Here is a 22,694-nt window from a genome sequence, read left to right as displayed (position 1 = left end):
GAATAGTAATTGTTAGGTTCCCCCAATAATGGGTCCATGATTAAAGGAGCGAGACTGATACAAAGCGAAGGTTAAGCAAAGCTTTATTCCGCGCCAGGCATCAAGAATCAGACCTGAACGTTCAGGGCCGCACCTCTTACAGAGAGGGCGACCTCTCTCTGCTTCACAGAATAGCTTTTAAGGGCAAAGCCCTTGTGGTTGGGCCTAGCCACGCACAGGTGGCCAAGAAATTGTAACACACAGAGAAAGCTGCTCAGTCATGCTAGGTGACCAATTGAATTACAATTTACCCTAGTAGATATTTGAATTAGCCTATCACCTTGGTCAGAATTGGCACCCAAAAGGCTTCCAAAGGGTGGGGCCCACTCCTTGGTAACTAGGGAGACAGTACGCAACCCCCCCCCCCCAACTGATCAGATGTCTCCACCTGGCCCAACCCACCCTTGTATTTGGGCTTTGTTACCTGGGGCTGGTTTCTGGGACTTGTTTTTAAGTCCCCTGGGCGAAGGGGGCAGGGACAGTTTAAGGGTTAAACAACAAGGTTATTGTTTAACGGATGGAAGCGCTCTGGCTAAATAGGTCCTTACAGTAATAATTTCAGATTTTTTTCCTTTTAACTGGGAGTTCAAAGAGCACAAAAGCATGCAGATTTCTAAACACAGAGACATTAAAGATATCACAGATAATGTTTTAAAAAGAAAGAAAATGAAAATCAAACCTGTAATGTAGTGATTGACAGTTTCATATTAGAATATACACATTGTTAAAATGTGTCTGTTTCACTTAGAAAACTGCATAGATATCGTTAAATTTTTCTGCAAGGAAATTGTTAAGAATTGTCCTAAAAACTGCTAGGAAGGACTCCTTCACTCAGGGAGGACAGGGTCTAATGATTGCTCCTTGGGGTAAATAGCATACACTTGTGCTAATCCCTGCTAATTGTCAAAGAAGAATAGAGTAGCTTCTTATCAGCAATTTGCATTTGTGTAATGGCCCTGCTCTGTTAGTGCTGTCTACTTTGCTGATAAGGAAAACACCACTTAAAGGAAGCAAGAAAGTAAGCCATCCTTTCCAGAATTGTTTTCTTTTCAGCCAGCCTTGAGCAGAAAGCTCCTGGCATTCTACAGGAAATACTGTGTGATTCTGTGGGAAAGTATTTAGTGATGAACAGAGAACACTTCATTACTCCTCAGATTTTTACAGCGTATTTATAAAAGTGTGCAGTAATGTGTGGCTTCCAAAATGTTCCGTTATAAACAGCTTATACTATGTCCTATACAGTATGAACATCGCACAATTTTTCTATATCTTATAGTTTGAAACTGTTATAATAACAATATTACAACTACACTTGAGTCAGTAACTTGGAACTTTGGTCAGAAATATTAAAGAATTGCATGCGTCTTGGAAGTTGAAAATAATCACACATTTAAGACCGTGTTCTTTTAACTCAGATTATTCTTCAATTTAACATACAGGCAAATTTAGTGGTTATTAGTTATTAAGAAGAGGTTTTAATACAGTTAAAATAGAGTAGACTATTTATATGTACTTCATGCTTTGTAATCATGCAATGATTACCTTTTCCAAATTAGACAATCTCTCTTCATAATTTGTAGAAGAATAATATACTAAGAACACTTGAGGCTTGATTATTTGTAATTCCTGACTCTGAACAGACGTGTTTTTTGCTTTTCTTTGTTCCACATTTATACCACTAGTAATAGTAGCAGTATCATATATTTGCGTGCTGACAAAATATTTTATCACACTTCCCAACAACCCTGTGACAGCACATTTTGTAGCAGAATTTACTGAGGCAGTTTAGCTGGATGAGAGTAATGGGTAAAATTGAGCTTCGGACCTGAATCTTCTTAGCTAACTCCAGTACTCATTTCACTACATTTTATCTATAGATATGGTCTCCTTTTAGGAAGAATTGTTCACAGTCTTACAGTTTTTAACCCCTGTAACTCTAGTTGTCATCTTCATGTCTTGCACGTAATAGGCAATCATTAAAGGATTGTAGAGGGGAGGAAGGAAGGACTGATAGAAGGAAGGAAGAATGGAAGAGAGGGAGGAAAGAAGGGAGCCCGACTGTGTGGGGCAGGATTTGGGGAGTCTGAATGCTGATGTTGGTCTCCAAATCGTTGGCTAAGTCAAAGAACTGTCCAGCTTCTCCGGGCGTGGTCATTAGTCCTGACCTATGTGCCAGGAGAGACCGGGTCAAGAGTGAAACACTCCAGAGTGTTTCATTGTCTGGTAACAAGTTCCTGCTTTATTTATACATTCTTCCTTGTAATATGGTAGGTGCTCACATCTCGGGGAAAGTGTGTTTGGGATACAGTATTCATATAAATGGCAAGCATAAAGGTAGTGGGTTCATATTTCGCAGTATTCCTAATTGCTATTTATTTAGCAACTTACGAGAAGGTGACAAACTAGTCACGAGGTGGTGAGAAGCTGGGTTTATTAAGTACCAAATGAGTGGGATCTACTTCACCTGCTTCCTAGGACAACTGTGAGGGTCAACTTTTATATATCGAAACACAATCTACCTGCGCAACCTTTAGCTCCACCTCTGATAAAGTCCTCCCAGCTTCCCCAGAAGGAATGTCATTTCCATAGCTAGGTCTAAGAACCTGCTCTGTTTCATTAATTTCTGGCAGAACTCCTAAATGGAAACTGACTTAGCAATACAGCATGTGTAAGCCAAGGAGGAAGGGTTTCACTGCAAAATTTATAGATCTGCTTAAGATCGACTGTGCCCTGCATTGAAATAAGGAGGATAAAAGGAAACCTGGCAAAAATCTGAAGGGTTCATGTATCAGCATCTCCATCCCAGATTCTTTTGACAATTACAACTTATTCCTGCGTTTGGCTGTTGGTTCAGAACAGCTGTACCCACTCGGCTGACGCTTAGCCTCACCTGGGAGTTCATTACTGCTTTCCAATTCCACAATCATTTTTGTTCTTGCTGCAGCTCAAGGATAGAAGTGCTAATAAGCCCAATGGTCTATGATCGTATAAGATAGTTGCTACTGAATTTCCTCCAAGAATCATTTAATCATCAGATCCCCCCTTGTTAGCCTTAGGTGATGATCTAAGAATTTTTCAAATGAATGTGTCGTAACTTGGTGCTGCTGGATAGCATGAAAAGGATAATCGTTTCAGGGGGAGATATTTTTAAAAGCCAAAAAAAAAGGAAGGATTATTTTCTTTCTTTTTAATTTTTTATTTAAATTCAATTTGGTTAACATACACTGTACTATGAGTTTCAGGGGTAGACTTTAGTGATTCATCAGTTGCGTCTAATACTCAGTGCTCATCACATCACATGCCCCCCCCTTAAGGCCCATCATCCAGTTACCCCATCCCCCCACCCACGTCCCTCCCACAACCCTCGTTTTTTCCCTAGAGTTAGAGAGTCTCTTAAGGTTTGCCTTCCTCTCTGTTTTCATCTTGTTTTATTTTTCCTTCCAAGGGGCTGGGGGCATTATTTCCAGTTTCAGCACACAGTTATCAATCTCACTTATTTTAAAGTCCAAGGAATAGATATGATGTATCTGTCTGTTGCTTCTATCACTGTGAATCTTTATTGTTAGTTTTATAATGTGTGTGGAGTGTCTGCTCTTGGGAATGGGGGTTTCATTGTTTTTAGGAAAAGCCTCAGGATTTGTTCTGGAAGAGCCTGGTGCAATGTCTGCTGCTCGGCTTGGGTGAAGGGTAATCCTTGGCAACCTGTCAGGGATTCCAAGACCACTGGGGTCTGCTGGAGGACCAGAGTTTTTCTGGGGGAATGACTGGTGACAGCGCATAGCAGGTGGTCCGCTCTGCATGGACACCTGGGGCAGCAAGGGAACCTGGCCCAATTCCTCATCCCACAGTATCCTGTCAGCACTTAAGAGTCTTAAGCACAAAACTTTTAACATTTAAGGCAGATTTCCTCCTCATAATCTTTTAAAAGCAATTACTGTGGATGGAAATATTAATACACAGCACCCAAGTTTTTCACATGTAGATCTAATACTGGATTCAAATGACAGGTCATGGGGTGGCTAGAAATGTCTACTCCATGATTTTATGAAACGAAATGATGCCGATTACATTGTGCTCTACCAGACAAAGAGGTGAGAGTGTACCGATAAGACAGTGTAAACTCACCTCTCTTCCTCCTCTCCTTAAGTTCATTTGCTTTGGTTTGTAGATCTCTGAAGGATACCTTGAAATACATTTTGAAAGGACTTTTCTTTGGAGTAATAAAAAAATCAACCTAGTTCTCCATTATTCATAATAATGATTCAAGAGTAACGTGCAACTTTGAAATCCTCAGGTTTCCATCGTCAAGATTCTTTTCTGATTAACTGAGTTCCTTCCCTACTTGCCTAGTAATCACACCTGCCACTGCTCATTGAGTGCCAGGCTTGTGCCAGTTCCCTTACCTAGATTATGTCTGATCCCTACAAAAATCCTGCAGGAGTACCATTACCATTGTTTTCAAGATGGGAAAATTGCATTCTGGGTGGCTAAGTGATGTGCTCAAAGACCCAAAGCTAGTAGAAGTTGGGATTCCAACCAGACCTGTCTCCAGAGTGCAACTCAGTCTGATTCGTCTTTGCCGTTACCCCTGAAAGCCATGAGAGTCATGAATGGCCCCAAAACATGCCCTAGATGGGAGAATGCTAGGCAAGAAAGGCCTTACGTAATTCGGAAACTGAGTAATCACACCCTGAGTATTTCTGTCGAAACCGGAATTGGAGAAGCCAAAAGTGAAACAGAACAAAATGGGGACTTAAGAAGGAAATGAAGAAGAAAAGCCAAAGAAAATGGGGGACAAAAAAAACACGAGTGGTCAAATAAAAGTAAAAAAGGGCATCTGAGTTTCACATGCAAATAGTGAAATAGAAATTGAGAAGGAAGTCCAGGAATTAAAAATCCCTAAGAATGAGTCTGTAGCCAAGGAATAGTTTTCATCTAAAGATACATGTATATTTTTTTTCTTTTTCATGAAAAAGTCAATGGTATTTTTGTGGGCTTACCATAATGCTTTTGCTTCTCATCCTGATAGTATTGGTCATGAACATGATGTAAGTTAGACGTTTTGGGTTGAGACTGAGCACTGCTTACAGTGTTTGCAAGGGTGCAAGCCAGGAGAAGTTCGGGTATGAAGTGCCCTTGAGTCTCAGGACCGAATGCTTTGGCTTTATTTAATCCGTGTGCCTGATGGTGGAACCGTCTTTTCAATTTGCTCTCACATATCTGAGGTTTGACGAGTGGATATCAAGCTTATCGTAGTTGTAAACCAAAATTAAGATCAGTGTCTCCTCCTAATTCAAAATGGATGAATTCTGTCATGCTGTTCTACTTTTGCAACAGTTATTAGACTCTTTCCATTTCCTCAAAAGTATGGTGGCAGTCAGACATTCAACAGTGTTCTTTGCAGTAGAATAGAAATTTTGAATAGAATGACTCCTATTCTGTATGTTAATATATATTCAACTGATATATATTTTTTATTAGGAACAAATAAGCCACTCTGTGTTCTTCTTTGCCATATATATAGATATAGATACAGATATAGATACAGATATCTGTATCTCTCTCTATATATATGGATATCTATATAATATATATAGATCTAAAAACTTTAAGGTCAAATATACACATAAAACATAATTTCCAAAATAAGTCGTTGCCATTCAAAAGTGACATTAAACTTGAATTGCACTGACATGACTTTATATCATTATATTTGAGCCTTCCTGAAAAATTGATTTTACTTACTGGCCATAGGTCTTCTCTTTTCCAACTTCCTTAGAAGATAAAATACTGGTTATAAAAAATGTTGAGCCTTTTTCCTATTTCATTCTAATTAAAGTAACTAACTGTGCTTACCCTTTGATAATTTTATTCCATTGAATTACACCCAGAAAGTACTTCACTTGTTTGCTGTTGTTTATTAAACCTGAAAGTGTAGCGAAGTCTGCTGCACCTTCTGTGAACTCTTGCTTTGAAGAGGATGTACAAGTAAAGGCTGTTGCGAAGAGGGAAAGACACATGTAAACCTTCCCCTTCTTTATCTTCTATCCAGCTACGTCAACATCTACAACCGGGACAAGCCATCTTGTAAAGTGTGCAGAGAAGGAGAAAACTTTCTGTGTGAATGGAGGCGAGTGCTTCATGGTGAAAGACCTTTCAAACCCCTCAAGATACTTGTGCAAGTAAGAAAAGAAATCCTCTGTGTGGCTTATGTCCGTTACCGCTTCTTTCAGATAACTCCACGTCTCATGATGTCTTGTTGCTTCTTTGCCCGATTTTGTTGCATCCTGTTGAATAATGCTGTTTTATTTGTAGAGTGTTTTTGAAAAGTTCACACCATTTGTCATCTCCTTTGTTACATCCGGAACTGTTTTTTTTGCTTTTTTCAGTTTTCTTTGTGCCTTTATATTTATAAAGTTGCTTTCCCCGTGGTTTTCCTCACTGGTACCTAGAAGAGATGTGCAAATATCATAGAGGCCTAGAACTTACAAAACCTCCTTCTCCGTGCAGCGTATGAATGAGGTTGTAAGATTACGTGCCTTTTTACCCCAGTGACCATCTCCAAAATGAAGAGCTAAAAGCAGCAGAAGGGCAGAAGGTTCTTTACCTATGCATCTGTTACACTTGGCATTAGCTTATTGGTTTACAGCTATTCTAAAAATGGAACTTAGGTTGATCTCACTAATAGGGGGGAAAAAAAACCCAGCAAACCTAAATTGCGTGTTTGGAAATGCTTTTAGTGTGTGGACCGTCATTGCATGTAGAAGGCAAGAGTGTTCTTTCCTGCACTACCGTTGTTTGAGATATATTTAGACTGGAGCTCTTTCCAGTGACCTGAAGGAGTTGATGCACCATTAGGAAGGATCACAGTCATTCTTTCTTAACAGGCCAAACGAAACAATGATATTACCACTACATTCAGTATTTAAGCCTTGCAGTTAAAATTAGGTCTTATTAAAACCATGTGTTTATTGTGGCATGCTCTTTAAGGCTTCTCTTCATACTCAAGCTGTGAGTGGGACATGAACGCATATAATGTGACGTGGTTAAAAAAAAAAAAAAAGTCTGACGTCTCACTGAAATGGTGAAAAACACCTATTTATTTTGTGGTTGCCCGATGGCTATGTCTCATTGTTCTAAAGTAGCTGTGATTATCATAAAGGAGGGAAAAAAACATGGTGTCATAAAAACCACCTCCTACTCCAGAACATGAGCTTGTGGTTTACCTGGGGACAAGGAAAGGCAAGTTTGTCAGAGACAGAACTGGGCTAACAGAGCAAATAGCAAAAATGGGGGGGGGGGGGGAATGGGCACAAGAAATGAGAAGGCCATCTCCCCTTTACATCATATAAGTAGTATACAAATATTGATGTGCCAATTCTAAGAAAACCTTTTATTTTTTTTATAAGTTACAGGGACATCATTAAAGTAGTATGTTTTAAATCATAACATCAAACAAAAAGTACCATTTTGGAGAGAATGTTTTGCCACGCCCTGTGCTGTTCTAGACAAGGGCTCTCTGTAAGGTGTCTTGTGGGACCTCAGGTACTAAGTACACATGAAAAAGTACCTCCTGCAACCACTTTTTTGCCCTCAAAAGCATTTTTTAAAGCTCTTTTTATAAGAGCAGATGCAGTTCTAAGAGAAGACAAGTTTTGTTGGGTAGCTGATTCTATCAATGAAGACAGGCAACTTAACAAGAATCACAGGAATAGACATCTAATCTGTTACTAAACACCTCTTTGATAGAGATAGGTTATAACCTTAAACCAAGATAAAACTCACAGGTAAAGGGCCTTTTCAAAATTTCAAAGCAAGATGAAAATGGAAGAGCATGTAGAAAATTATTTCTTCCGGGTCCAGATTATTTCCTGTGACAATGAGAGTATTTATTGGTTTAACAGTAATCCTAGAGATTCACTTTTTGATCACAGGTATATCAAAATTGACATATCTATAGTAAAGAATAGAAGTTGGTCAGTTTTGGTCTTTGGTTCTGCCAGCTTGCTGTGAACACAATACAAACAAACACGGCACCCCCCCCCCATATTTATCATATTGAACTGGGATGAAGAAATTTTATAATCTCTTCCAAGGTTTACTCTGATCAAAATAGAAACAAACAAAAGCTGAGAATTATAATCTGTACATTAGAAGGCTCATTTATCACATGGGGGAAATTTTGTTATTCTGTCCTAATCTTGGGCAAACCACCTAATTATGTTTTAATAAATCTCTTCGGGAAAAAAAAAATGAAATTATAGGTCCGTAAATTCTCCTCTTTTTTAAACAACGGCACCCAGATTATCTATGTCTCATGCGATTACTTCTTGACAAAAGCATCTGAGACTACTATATTTTAATTATAGTAATGAAACACGATCATTTTTCATCATAGCCTTTGCAAAGATTTACAAGCTGCATGAGTGCATATGATAGTTTCTGAATACCTCTAAGGAACCAGTGCAGTGATTTTCCACATATTAATTTCAGCTATATTCTGCAGCCCTCCCACGTCCTACACAAAACATGCAATCACATAAGTGCTGTTCATTTGTTCCATTTTGGTATTGTGCCAACAGCCGTAATTTTTTTCACCCTCCAGTTTTTCATTAAATTTTAAGCCCAATCCAGAAAAAAATACTTGCTATATTTTTAATCTTGAAGTGAAATGTGGGTTATTCATCTAATAAATATTAAAGCAGCAAACCATGAATGAACACTTTCAGCTCTCAAGCTAATTGTCTAGTGGGTTATGCTTGTCTTCCACTTCTCAGCAAATTGACATCATAATTTTATCGGGTTGGGTTGGTGGGGTTTTTTGTGTTTTTTGTTTTTGGGTTTTTTGGTAATTATAATCTCTCAGAAAAGTTTTAAAAAACTTATCACTGGATCTTATTAGAAAATCTTGGATACCTATGATTTTGACGACTGTTTTATTTACCCTTTTGGACCATGTCTTTATTGAAGCATCAAAGAAGGCCAGAACCTTGAGGGAAGAATTTAAATATATTTAACATCCAGAATATTTCAGGCCTTTTTTATTGAATGAAAGTGGTTTTTTTTTTTTAATCCTTGTATTAAAACCATCTTTAACATTAAAAAAAAAAATCACTACTCAGAATTAAAACAAATAATAGACCATGTCTTTTGATGGTATACTGTTCATTGGACCACATGAATAGAGACAGAAAACATTAAAAAAATGCTGCATTGGCTCATCATGGTCCTGTTACAAAGCCAGTTCATAGTTTCCATATGGTCCATCTGTAAAAGCAGAACATTTTGCTGAAGCATGAGCTACATCGTTCAAAATCAACTTTATCCCATGACTCAGAAACACCACAAGCATGAAAGTTTCCAAGTCTCTCTGGTCACTAATCCACTGTTGTCTTCTTGGGAGTTGAAGCAGAAGACTGTACAGCAGATCTCTTTTGTCTCTCCACTTAGAACAAGGTGTTCCAAATGGATTAACCAAGTAACAGTTAAACACTTCTCTGAGGAGAGGTTTGCTGGTTATTTGGGACATCCGCCTGGGGACTGTATGGGAATTTCAGCAGTGGTTCTCATCTTTTATATTGCTCTTCTCTCCATAGTAATTTAAATTTATCCTGGGGAAAAAATAGTTACTATTCCAGATCACATAAAGACAGGAGGAGAATCATTCCATCTTTCACCATTTGATGCCCTGTGTGATCGCATGATTCAAAGAAACAAGACAATTTGAAATAATGTCCAGATTTTCCTTTTTGCTTTTCCCCTTGTTCTTGTATATCAATTCTTCTGAATAGTTTCAGTAGAGAACTATTTTGGAAGATGTTGATGTGATTTTTTTTTTTAAGATTTTATTTATTTATTTGACAGAGATCACAAGTAGGCAGAGAGGCAGGCAGAGAGAGGGGGGGAGGCAGGCTCCTTGCCAAGCAGCGAGTCCAACATGGGGCTCAATCCCAGGACCCTGGGATCATGACCTGAGCCGAAGGCAGAGGCTTTAACCCACTGAGCCACCCAGGTGCCTCACGAAGGCAGAGGCTTTAACCCACTGAGCCACCCAGGTGCCCCGATGTGATTTTTTTTTTATTTTTTTTTAATCTAAAAATGATTTTATACCAGACCATATTTATAAACCCATTATGTTGTCCCATGGACAAATGTGGCTTTCCCATGAGGGGATTAGAGTCTTAACCACCAATTTTGGTGACTAGTCTTGAGCCCTTTCACTTAGCTCTCTGGATGATGTCTTGATGCACAGTATAGAGTTAATATGTTCTCCAAATTTCTTCCCAGGGAGTCCATGAAATTAAATGAATTCATTTCTGCTAAAGTATTTCTAACTCTGGGAAGCAAGATTTTTTTTCCCTATAATAAAAAGTAAATGGTAGTATTACATTTTCTCTGTAGACGTTAGATAAATCCATACACCTGTCTTAACAGACTATGGTAGCATGTTTAAAAAAAAACTATTTCTTCATTTTACTTATCATTAACAGTTTTACTTGGTTTGGTAGGGCTGCCAGGTAGGTACCTTTATAACTTTGCATTTGACAGATCATTTCATATCTCTGACCATTATCTTCCTTATAAGCAAAAATAAAAAACAGAAACAAACACAAAACTTGGGAAGATGGGAGTTGCCTTTAAACGTGAGCTTATGATTTTATATCATTTTTATGAAGCTGTGTAGTATATATAAGGGCCTATAAAAATACACATAACTGGAGGAGATAAAGTCACAACAAATATGTTATAATAAACTCAATAAATGAAACCGTAAACATTTGTTTATAGAACAACTATTTCTTTTTTTTTTTTTTAAGATTTTATTTATTTATTTGACAGGCAGCGATCACAAGTACGTGGAGAGGCAGGCAGAGAGAGAGGAGGAAGCAGGCTCTCTGCTGAGCAGAGAGCCCGATGCGGGGCTCGATCCCAGGACCCTGGGATCATGACCCAAGCCAAAGACAGAGGCTTTAACTCACTGAGCCACCCAGGCGCCCCTAGAACAACTATTTCTATGTCAGGCATTTTTTAAAACACAGAGAAAATGGAAGGCATGGTCTCTGGTCCCTGGGAAGTTAGTGTGTTTAGAAAAATGAAGTAGCTAAAATAGTAAACCAATTAGAAAGATTATATCCCAAGGGGTGCAAGGCTGATTATTATGGTAATGAAAATTAAAAGAAGGAAAAGAAAAGACGGGAATGACTTGAAGAAGATTCTGTAAACATAGCTATCACTTACGGAGGCTTTTCCATATACCAGGCATGTACTGAGGCTACAGCAAGCTTTTCTGCAAGACGCAGTAACTTGCATAGCTAGACCAGCAGTTGTATTCTGGGACGCAGAACAGATACAAAAACAAAACAAAACAAAAGAAACCAACTTAGACAGAAGGACCAATGTATGAGCTCCAAAGGCCAGGCAGATGACCTTGGACACGGTGGGAGCTAGTAGGGAGTATTCGTAACTTCTGGAGCAGGAGACTGACACAATAAACATGGAGCAGAGGTTTAGGGAAGACAGACTTCCATACAGGCCAGAGAAATTTAGGAACGAGATAAAGTGGGGCGAGAAAATCAGAGACACTAGCTAAGGTTAAAGTTTTATAAAACCCTGGCATAAAAATGACAATGATGATATTTATAACACTTTTTAATAGCTGGATTAGCACAATTAAACAAGGGGATGGTGGCTCAAATTCCTGGTTGTGCCCTGTGGCCTCATTACCATGGCTGTAGAGGGAGAAATTTGGAATAGATAAAAGGAATATATATATATATATATTCCTTTTTTTTTAAGATTTTATTTATTTATTTGAGAGAGAGACAGTGAGAGAGAGCATGAGCAAGGAGAAAGTCAGAGGGAGAAGCAGACTCCCCGTGGAGCTGGGAGCCCTATGCGGGACTCGATCCCGGGACTCCAGGATCATGACCTGAGCCGAAGGCAGTTGTCCAACCAACCGAGTCACCCAGGGGTCCCTGTATTCCTTCTTTATATATATATGGCCCTATATATGTATATAATATATATAAAAAATAGTAACTACTTTTTCCCAGGACAAATTTAAATTACCATGGAGAGAATATATATATATATATAGAGAGAGAGAGAGAGAGAGAGAGTCAGAGCCTCAAGTCCATAAAAAGACTGCTGTTACTCTTACTCCCGCCCTGAAAGAGTTCATTCTTCCCAATGGGTGTGACACTTGCCTGTAGCACTTCTCTGTTCTTCAAAGTTGTAACGTTTAACTGATGGAGAAGCATTCGTGAGGCAGAGTGGGCGCAACTCTGGAGGCTTAGATGTACTCCCGAGAGGACCACATCTTCTCTTCCTTCCTTGTCTCTCCTGCGTTGAGACTCCTGCCTTGTGCTTACTAGGTCATTATTAACTCATTGTGACTTTCACTAAGGCATCTTGAAGGAAATTCTCTTGTTTTTATTTCTAACAATTTCAGTGAACTTTTGCCTAAAATCAGGTGCACGGATGAGGTGATCTTAAGAGTTTGCTTCCTTCTTTCTCCTAAAATCAGCTAGGCGGCCATATATTTATGAATCTCCTTCTATGAGGCAGGCTGTTTGCTCGCACTTAACCTCAATCCTGAACAAAAGCCATGCTGGGCTCTGCCCTCATGGAGTGTGCAGGCTATGGAGAGTAGCAAACATATTTCAAGTAATTAATTTAGTTACAAATGGTGGTGTGCCGAGTGCTGTGATGGATGTTTAGGAAGGTGAGGGAATGTCTCCTGGGGGATCCCGACTAGTCAGAGGTGGTGTCTCTTGGCAGGGGGGGGTGGGGGGGGAAGAATCCACAGCCCTTGCCTTGAGAAGCCAATAGCTGATTTAAAACACAACACAACTTTGAAATGTTCCTATTGGATTATTTCAGTAAAAAGCGAACATTTAGCTGTTTCGCCATAAAACAAGGCTGGCGGAGTAGATAGAACTGTCAAGTTCTGAGTCTCTGGACTATTGGACGTGACGGGGGGAGGAGGACATCCTCCAGGGAGGAAGGCCAGACCACAAAGCAGCGCTCAGTATGTCCTCGAGTCCCAGGGACATGGAGATGTATGGGATGCAGAGTGATCCCATATCTGATGAAACTGTTTGAACCCAGACTCACCGAGATACATCATGTCGAGTAAACAATGGCTAGAGCTTGAGTCTACAGATGAGCATTTCAGAACAAGCTGTACAAACAGAGCTCTGGGAAGGGCACCAAGGTTCAGACAGGACGGGCTAATTCATAAACACTGCCACCCTCATTATTGGGGTTGTATGTCTTAGACATTACGAAACAACACCAGAGATCCCGGACAACTCAGATTTTTTGTTTTCCTCAATCTACGCATGAATCCAGCATGGCCAGTCTCTATACACCACGATCTCCTGGCTTGAGAACGAGTCCATGGGTCATAATAAAAACAGGAAAAGTGGTGATGCGTGCTCGCTGAACAGTATCGGGGAGGTGTACAGGGTTGGATCTGAAGGAAATGTTACTGAAACATTTTATATTTAATATTTTCTTTAATGACCTTGAAGAAGGCCTTCCCTTGAGGAAATAAATATCTTTTGCAGATGATGCCGTAAAGAACACTGAAACACAAATTAGAAAAGCATGTACAAACCTCAAGAAATTGCACTTAGAGGCAGATAACAGAATGAGGTTCATCGCGGGGGAAGCACAGACTAATAGTAACAATACGTTTGGGAAAGAGGGATCTACAGCGCAGATAGTCAAGCCCTGAGTGGGCGAGGTCTAGCCAGAATGCTGCGCCGGGGAAGGGGGTGAGAAAATTCAGCACTTGCAATGCGATACTGTAGAAAAACAGACCATCACTATTTAAGCCAGTGTAGACACTGCCAACTCCGAGCTTACACAGAATGAGAGCAAAAGGCCCTCCCCATCTAACACTTAAACTCATTGAGATTCCTTAAGATGAATCTGTTGGCATTTCCATCAGTTGATATTTGTAAGCATTACACACCAAAGAAATTATCTCAGAGGTTATACAATATGAAGGAAATACCACAACTAGTATCAAGGTAGAGCGAAAACACAACAGGCACTTTGCTTTTTGAGGCAAGGTATTTTTTTTTTAAACTCTCAGGATATCTCATTGTAGGATGATGACCAGGAGGGAGGAGGTGAGAGAGAAAGACCCCGTTTCCCTTTTCCTGCCCAATTTGGGAGGGCCTGATGAAAATTCATGAAACCAAGAAATAAAGGGTGTCTAAAGATGGTTTAAAAATGGACCATAAATTTATAAAACAGCTTATAAAATTAGCCAGTGGTAAATAACTAGAAGTTTCTTGGGGATCTATAGGTATCTGAATATGTCCAGCCGCTCCACCAATAAATGGGAAATCATATTCAATCCGAACATCAAAACTTTACCAAGCACTAAATCAATTCTCAAAATACATGCATGTATGATTGATTACACCTTAAGCATATCAGGACAGTCACCAAGTATTAAGGTTATTGTTAAAAAGTTTTTGTTTTATCAATACTATGTTCAAGGCTTGCTTACTAGATGGCACTACATTATCGAAGCCTAGGTAAACTGGCATTTCAGTAAAAAGATTTCATTTTGAAGGAATACCATTATTCAAGAGTTATAGAGTCTTTTCCAAATTCCAAACACAATGTTAAAGGTTTCTATTTAAGGGAGTGAGTCTGTGAGGGGGGCGTTGGGAGCTGCTATTAAAAATAATTATTTAGGAGTCAATAAAGGAGAGTCATCAGTCATGAACTATAAGAACAAAAGCCAGATGTTCAATATTGACCTGCACTTGGCAAATCAGTTGACTATATGAAAGTCTCTTTGATATAGTTCTTTTTTTTAGGCTTTTATTTATTTATTTGACAGACAGAGATCACAAGTAGGCAGAGAGACAGGCAGAGAGAGAGGGAAGCAGGCTCCCAGCTGAGCAGAGAAGCCGATTCGGGACTTGATCCCAGGACCCTGGGATCATGACCTGAGCAGAAGGCAGAGGCTCAACCCACTGAGCCACCCAGGCACCCCTGATAACAGTTCTTTATTGGATACTGCATTCTGATACTATCTTAGGATTGGTTTAACAAACATTTTATGAGAGCTTTTGACAAGGTAGGCACTGTTAAAATTAAATACAGAATGATCAAGATATGGCCACTGTCCTCGCCACAGAGAATCCCAACCCAAACAGGCAAGGACAGCGAAAGAGATTGGGACAGGGTGCAGCACATTCAGGGTGTGGAAGCAGGAGATGGGGAAATGGAGGTCAGGCAGGGTCAGTTGGAAGAGGTGATACTTAAGTTCAGACAAAACTGTGGATTTTCATCTCCTTAAGCTCAAGTGTGGAATAAAAATTGTCATTTTAAGAGCAAATACTAAAACAAAAAAATAAAAATAATATTCATCTTCTACTCTGATCAATGAAACAAATGGTTTTGGGTAGATACATTTATTTGTACATATTTGAGGCTACGATAGAGGCTTGATTATTATTCAGACAGATTCTTCTAAGAAATAAAATTCTTGGAATTTGCCCGGACTCGTGCCAAAGCATATTGTTCACAATCAGATTAAATTTACCATACTCTTATGTCCAAAGAGAGTGATCCGTCAGATGTGTCATGTAGAATGCTAATTTAGAAATATGTCAGAAGCCAGTCTTTCAGAAGGAATTCCGCAGAAGTTAATCAGAGCTTAGAGATCAGATGAGCTTCCATTTCCATCTGCTTTCTCTTACACGTGGCTGCAGACCGCAGGTTGCTTACAAAGAAACTCAGTCTATGCTTCTATCATTTTGATTTGGCAACAACTCCAGATGCCCCCAAGAAGCACTGGGTGTGGTGCATAAACCATGAATTTAGGAACAATGAAAAAAATTTTTTAAAAAAGTTCCATAATGACTGTTGCTGGACATTGGAATTGCTTTAGGAATGGGTATTTGCAATTCATTTTCCCTTCATGAAGGTCTTAAAAATCCATCCTATCAAAATTGTTTTTTAAAAGTCCTGGAGTCCTCTCCCACGCGTAGCACATTCTGAACAAAGGCCGTCAGAGTTTTTCTACAAGGATTCCCGGTGTTAGGATGAGCATTGATTCCTGGAACCTTGGTGGTGAAAGGAGCCTTTGATAAATCACTTAGTTAAGTCCCTTCATTTTATCACTGAGGAACACTGAGGCCTGATGAAGTCAAAGGGATTGCCCGCAACCAAGCAGCAAGATAGTTAACTGTGGTGACAGGATAGAAGGAACCCCGTCTCCATCTTCCAAGGTCAGGGTCCCTGACACCTTGAACTTGAAGGTACATAGAGATCTCTTAGGAATCTTATTAAAATGCAGATTCTTATTCAGTAGTTATGAACAGGGGGCCCAAGATTCTGCATTTGTATTAATAAGATGCCAGGAGATGCTGACACTATTGGTCCATGAACCACACTTTGAATAATAATAAGGCTTTACCCTAAAAAAATTTATTGGAGTGAAGGCAAACATTTGCATAAGGATCGTTTCGGTTCAGATACGACTGGCATCAAAAAAGAGTCCAAAAAACATTGGCAAACCTTCAGCAAGTCTGGTGTAACTATACCAAAGAGTCTATGTCATCTTATGATGGAGATAAACCACCATGCCATAATGCCAGTTTCCTAGGAAACGTCATTTTAGAAGTTCAGACTAATGAGAAAATTGTCTGGGTAAGATTTTTTGATCTGCTTCACCTAGTTGTTCTGTGCCTTCTCACCTCTAAACTGGCATCCAAGATGCATAAATGACAATTTTCTAATAAATGCATTCCTTAAGGGACTTACCATTCTTCAGCTATGTTAATTTCATGATCCTTGAATCAGTGCACTTCTTACCTCACTCAATGGTTCTTCCCCACATCGCCTGCCACACACACAGTGTTCACATGTCTTCTACCATGTTCATTGTATGGAACGAGTGGATTATTGTGTGATCATCATGAGAATTCTAATTTTTATCAAGAATGCAAACAGGTAAGATGAAATGGTCATTACGGAATATATCCTTAATTCTGGATTACCCCCTTACAATAGGGTATGCCCAGGTGGATTTGTAGCCCTGGTTTAGAAACAAATACACAAACAAAACCCTGTATATTTCAGAAGTCATTATGTGAAATAAGTTCTATGGGAAACAGGTTTCCATGTATTTTTCTCATATATCTGTGAAGAAATTCTTACTGAAGCATTTAAATAATAAAAGATCATGGATGGAACCGTGGAAGTCCTTACCAAAACCAGCGTTTTAACAAGGTGTAGGAGTCAGTGCCCAGGGGCAAATAAGGAAATGCAAAAAAGGAAGGTGACTTAGTGGCCCACGCCTTGCCGGCCCTGCTCGACTTTTCAGCCTCCCTCAAGTTCAATTTCAGTCAGCTGTCCTTAGGAAGACCGAAGCAAACCACAACCAAAATATGTGCCCCAGAGTTGTCATGAAACATGGTTTTAAAAAATGTGTTCTTTTCCTTTCCTTTATGTTGTTCAGTCACCAGGTCACTGTAGGAATCTCCATATTCCCTAGGAGGAAAATTGCCAGTCTGAAAATTCAGTGTCTGTAGCGTTCTGTTGCTTATCACATTTTTGCCCTCTAGGTGCCAACCTGGATTCACTGGAGCAAGATGTACTGAGAATGTGCCCATGAAAGTCCAAAACCAAGAAAGTATGTTAAAATAATCTGAAATTTGCTCTCTCCCCCAAACTACAGCAACAATTACTACCACTTGGTGGTTTTACAGTTCAGTGGTAACTGATTCCTTTTGTCCTAACAATGGTTTAAGCACTCGGGGCGTAAACTCCTTCAGCACAAGCTCGTTTGACTCTCTCCCAGCGTGGACTCCAAAGACCATCGAGGTAAATGACAACCAACATGGCCAGCAAGGCTGGCAACCATGACAGGCAGGCAAAAAAAAAAAAAAAAAAAAAAAAAAGTTTCCTTCCAACACCTTTGACCAAAGCCCTCAGATGGAAAACAGACTCAAAGAAAACCTCCGAGTTCATAGTAGGTGAGTCCCTTTGAAAGAAAACTGACCCTTAAGATGCCGCCATCTTTTCGCCCTACAGACCCGAGGACCGCAGTTTGTCCCAGTCTTGAGTCCTTTGGAGGAAATGCCAGAGTCTGGAAACCATGGTTAGGACAAAGACTCAGTTCCTGAGGGTGAACTCACCAAGTTCAGTCAAATGACACTGAAGGAGCTTCTTTCTAGCGTGTATTCACCTCTTCTCTTTTTCTCTGTTTTTTCTACCATTGTTTTTTGTTTCTTCTCTCAGGTGCCCAAATGAGTTTACTGGTGATCGCTGCCAAAACTACGTAATGGCCAGCTTCTACAGTACGTCCACTCCCTTTCTGTCTCTGCCTGAGTAGGAGCATGATCAGTCGGTGCCGCTTTCTTGTTGCTGCATCTCCCCTCAGATCTCACCTAGAACTAGATGCGTTTTACCAGGTCTAACCTTGACTTGCCTCTGCCTGTCGCATGAGAACATTAACACAAGCGATTGTATTACTTCCTCTGTTCGTCACTAGTTGGCTCTGAGATACTAATAGGTGTGTGAGGCTCCGGATGCTTCTGAAATTGAAACTGAATAATGTGATCCAAGACGATAGTCATTATCCCACAGTGCAATCACAATAAAGGCATTTAAAAGTCTCACTTTTATTGGTAAAATAAAATCATTCCGCTAAACAGTCCATCTTCTTTATAAAAAACAGCAATGTCCTGAAAAGGATGCTGCTAAGCTGTAATCAGTATGCACTTGAAATGATGGTAAGTTAACTTTGGCTCAGAATGTGTTATTTATAACAAATAAACATACTAAAAAGAGTTCAGATGTTTCTCTTCATTAACAGTTTGCATTTAGGTGTTAAAAAAGGCACTGCGTAGGAAAATTACAAACAAACATGGCACAGCAAATGAGATAGCCTGGCTTCTCCTTATGTTGCTTAGGAAACAGGTGATTCAGGACTAGTTTAAACAATCATTTATGTTAGCATTCCTTTATGCTAGTGTCAGTGATAATTTTAGGAACAAACAGGTTTTGTAAAAATATTATTGACTTTGAAATATAGTACTTTACCTCTAGATAGATATTTTTAAATGCAGAACTGGGACATTTTGATGGGTCTCAGTGGCTTCATGAGCTTTTGAACATTCCTAAATGACCCAATTCACATGTATGTAATTTGCATCGATAACTAAATTATGTAATTTGTCCTGCTGTTGTGAACTGGGCTATTGCTTTTCTTTCTGGAGCTTTTGGGAGGATTATATTTAAGGTGGAGTCCATGTAGTTATCCTTTGAGATCAGAGATCGACAATTCTTTTTTCCTGTGAAAGATCAGATAGTGAAGACTTCAGGTTTTGCAGGTGATAACATCACCCGCACAAACCACTAATTCTGCCAGCTCAGCACAAAAGCCCCTGGAGACAGCGTGTGAACTGATGAGCATAGCTGTGCACTATTAAAACTTTATTTACACAACTAATGAATCATTGAACATGGCATCAGAAACTAACTATGTACTATACAGTGGCTAAATTGAACTTAATAAAATAAAATAAAACTTCATTTACAAAAGGAGGCAGTGGGCTGGATTTATCAACCCCTGATTTGGATTGTCAGTTGCTGAACCTGAAAAATATTTCACATGGCTTATCGGTATAAAGTCATGTAACACAAGAAACAGTGATTTGAGCAAGTCATTGGGGGACCTTAAAAGAATCAGATTTCCCTTTACTTGCATGCATGCAAAGAGTAAGATTCTGCTCCTCCTGTTAACACTCATGGAAGAATAAATTTCATGGAAAAATTAATTTCCTATACGAATGGGGAGATCACATCCATAATATTCAATCGTTTATTTAGAGAAGTGGTGCTTTCTGTGTATTTACATAGGCAGCATTCGAAGGCTATGTCCTAGGCACCTTTCTGTTTGGAAAAATTAGTAAATTGGCATTTGCTGAATTTTCAAACACAGTCTTCCCTTTATCCACAAGTCTTTAAATAATACACATTTAGTGGACAGGATTTTTCTCCCCATAGCTATAGATTAATCTTCTTAAAGGTAGGTAAGATGCAAAGTACAAACAGAAGTAATAGAATTTTACTCATTATAGTAGAGCAGTAGAAATCAGTTTGTATTCAAGTACCACAGATTTAGCAGATTACGTGCCTGTGTAAGTAACAACAGCATCGTATTTTAGAATTTTGTGAAAATTCCGAACGTTTGTATTACACTTAAATTTTTGGTGTTATGTAGAGTTCTATTGTGCCCTGGAGGCTGTGTTAGGCCCCTATCTAGAGAGAAGCATTTTTTAAAAAATGAAGCTATTTCCCCAAATAATGATGCAGTTTAGGTCCGGCAGTAGTAACCAGAGAAAATGTTTTCAACTTCTATTTTAGATCAATTTTTCCTAAGATATTTCCAAATAGCCACTATCCAATCAGAGTGTGATTCCTTAAATAAATTCTTCAGTAAGCTTTCGATCGCACTGCTGGAAGATATCCAGGAAGGCAGCGTTCCTATTTACCCAGAGGTAACAAAGATTGATAGGAAGCACATTTCTGAACAGAAGCTGTAAATGGCCAGGCATCGATGCCAACTCAGAGCTAGAAATTCAAGAAACACCTTTCAGAAATTGCTTTCCAAAATTGTCTTGCCCAAAGTTAATTTCCTAACCCCAATGCCTTAAGTTCTCAATGCAATGCAATGCAAATCCCTATAGAGAAGGCAGGAAAATAAATTGTGCTGCTTTAAGAACTCTGTGTTCAAGTAGCAATGTAAAGTGCATGATGAATAAAAAATGTCACCACAGTGGTAACGATTAAAAACTTAATTGTGTTCAGAATGTCTGAAACACATATATAAATTTTAAAAGAAAAGCTGCTTTTTTTAAAAAGAAAAGCTGCGGAGAGAAACATTTTTTTCAACTTTACCAAACTACATTTTCCAATCGAAGTATGGCATCCTAAAAAAGGTACACTTTTTAAAATGCTTATTAATGCATAACTTACATTATTAGGATTTGATGCAGTTTTCCTGGCCAGAGTATCCTGTGGGCATTTATCGATTTGTAAAAACGGGTTTAAAGTATGAAAGGAAAGAACAAATATATATTTTATAGGGCTTTCTTGAAGGCAGCCATTTGCCTCGAAATAAAACATATTTGGAATACTTTCTAGGAAAATGTTGTCAAGGTTAGTCAGCTTCAAATTTGACCTATCTTGACACAGAATTCCTTCTTTAAAGGAATGTGTTCATCACTGTGGGGTATGTTGGGGGGGAGTACGGACAGTTCATAACAGATTTATAGACTTATTGGACAGAATAAAAAAGCATTCACAGCTTTAGTAGAGGTAGTATGGGGCAAGTATGCATAACTAAAATATAATAGGAAGTAGTTATCAAATAGCCCAAATTACAGAATATTCTTAAAGTCTACAATTTTAGAACTTACAAGCATATTCTTGGAATGAGTAAACCAAACAGATATCCTTGAACGTAATTTTGAATCAGAGGTTCCTAGTGCATAAATGACTTGTGTTGATTTCTAGATGCTCTGAAGCTATTCATTTACTTATCCAACATGTGTATCTTGCTGACAGTAGAATAAAGAAAGGCACAATCCATGACAAACTGTCACAAAGCCCAGCTGAGTGTTAGTGAGACTTTATTGCGTTTGTGTCGGAGAGTGTGCTCATGTGCACGGGGAAACTTGGGAGCGAAGAGAGTCTCCTATTACATTTCAAAAGGTTCAGTGGCAATACGGATTTGTATATGTGGGGGAAAATGTACCTACATTTGTAAAGGTAAGTCAAAAACTCAAAGTCAGATAGTAAATTGGTCCCATTTAGCACTGGCCTTGACAGACCTCCTTAAGAAGTCTCAGGGCTGCAGCGAGTCAGGACTCTACCTATGTCTTTGATATTATTTGCATAAGGAGGCCCAAGATATTAAAGAGTAAAATCCTGAATGTCATCATATTTTAACAGAAACCACAAAATGCACACACAGATAAATTTTGGTTTAGAAAAAGGTGTCTTACTGTTCTTTTCTCTGATGCAATTGAGAATTTAAATTAGCCTACGGGTTAATCAGTTCTCTTCAAACAATTATAAATTCCTAAAGCAAAGGATTAGTGAGTCCATATTTCTTAGTTTGTGCAGACTCTTAGATTTAAATTAATTTTTTAGATTGCTTACTGCACAGCAGGAAATCACATGTAGAAAAGGAAACAATTGTTTACAGTAACCTTTGTGGTTTTGAATTATTAATTTAATTTGAAAAATGTAGTGGCTAGACAGAAGTGCAATAGGAAGCGTATGATACATAATGAGCCTAAGACAACATTAGATTAAATAGAACAGATAGAAAGTAATAACCTTTTCAAAAAGTAAAATTATTTGTGTATCCCGCTTTTCTTGACTCACCATGAAAGGAATGTAGCCACCAATAGCAAGAATAAATTAGAGCAGTATCTGCTCCACATTGAGAATGACTGATGCATGTTTCCTCTGCTTGTTTCCTTGTTAGGGCTTGTGGCCAGAAGAGATTCCAATTTTAAGTACCAATTTCCCTTTGAATTATTTGAAATTGGAGCTGCCTGATACGAGTGACTTCCCATGAAATGAAATTATAGTTAGGCTCACAG

At 38.9% G+C, this 22,694-nt stretch overlaps 1 protein-coding gene across 18 annotated transcripts in view; it reads left to right on the top strand.

Annotated features, from left to right (window-relative positions):
* NRG1 (neuregulin 1) overlaps nt 1-22,694 on the top strand; it is a gene marked incomplete at its 3' end in the record, with an annotated part of 1,102,492 nt that overhangs the window by 1,063,978 nt on the left and 15,820 nt on the right. For 11 of the 18 annotated variants that reach the window (XM_082715101.1, XM_082715100.1, XM_082715097.1 and 8 more), the window contains 2 exons: nt 6,092-6,221; nt 18,316-18,374. In XM_082715101.1, the coding sequence (XP_082571227.1) occupies nt 6,092-6,221; nt 18,316-18,374 (189 nt within the window). Of the gene's footprint in view, nt 1-6,091; nt 6,222-17,639; nt 17,708-18,315; nt 18,375-22,694 lie in introns of those variants that run through there. The other 7 variants (XM_082715098.1, XM_082715085.1, XM_082715090.1 and 4 more) reach the window with 2 other exon arrangements.

This window comes from Mustela nivalis (genome assembly GCF_964662115.1).
Source record: "Mustela nivalis genome assembly, chromosome: 20".
NCBI lineage: Eukaryota > Metazoa > Chordata > Mammalia > Carnivora > Mustelidae > Mustela > Mustela nivalis.
This window is presented reverse-complemented; position numbering and strand designations above follow the sequence as displayed.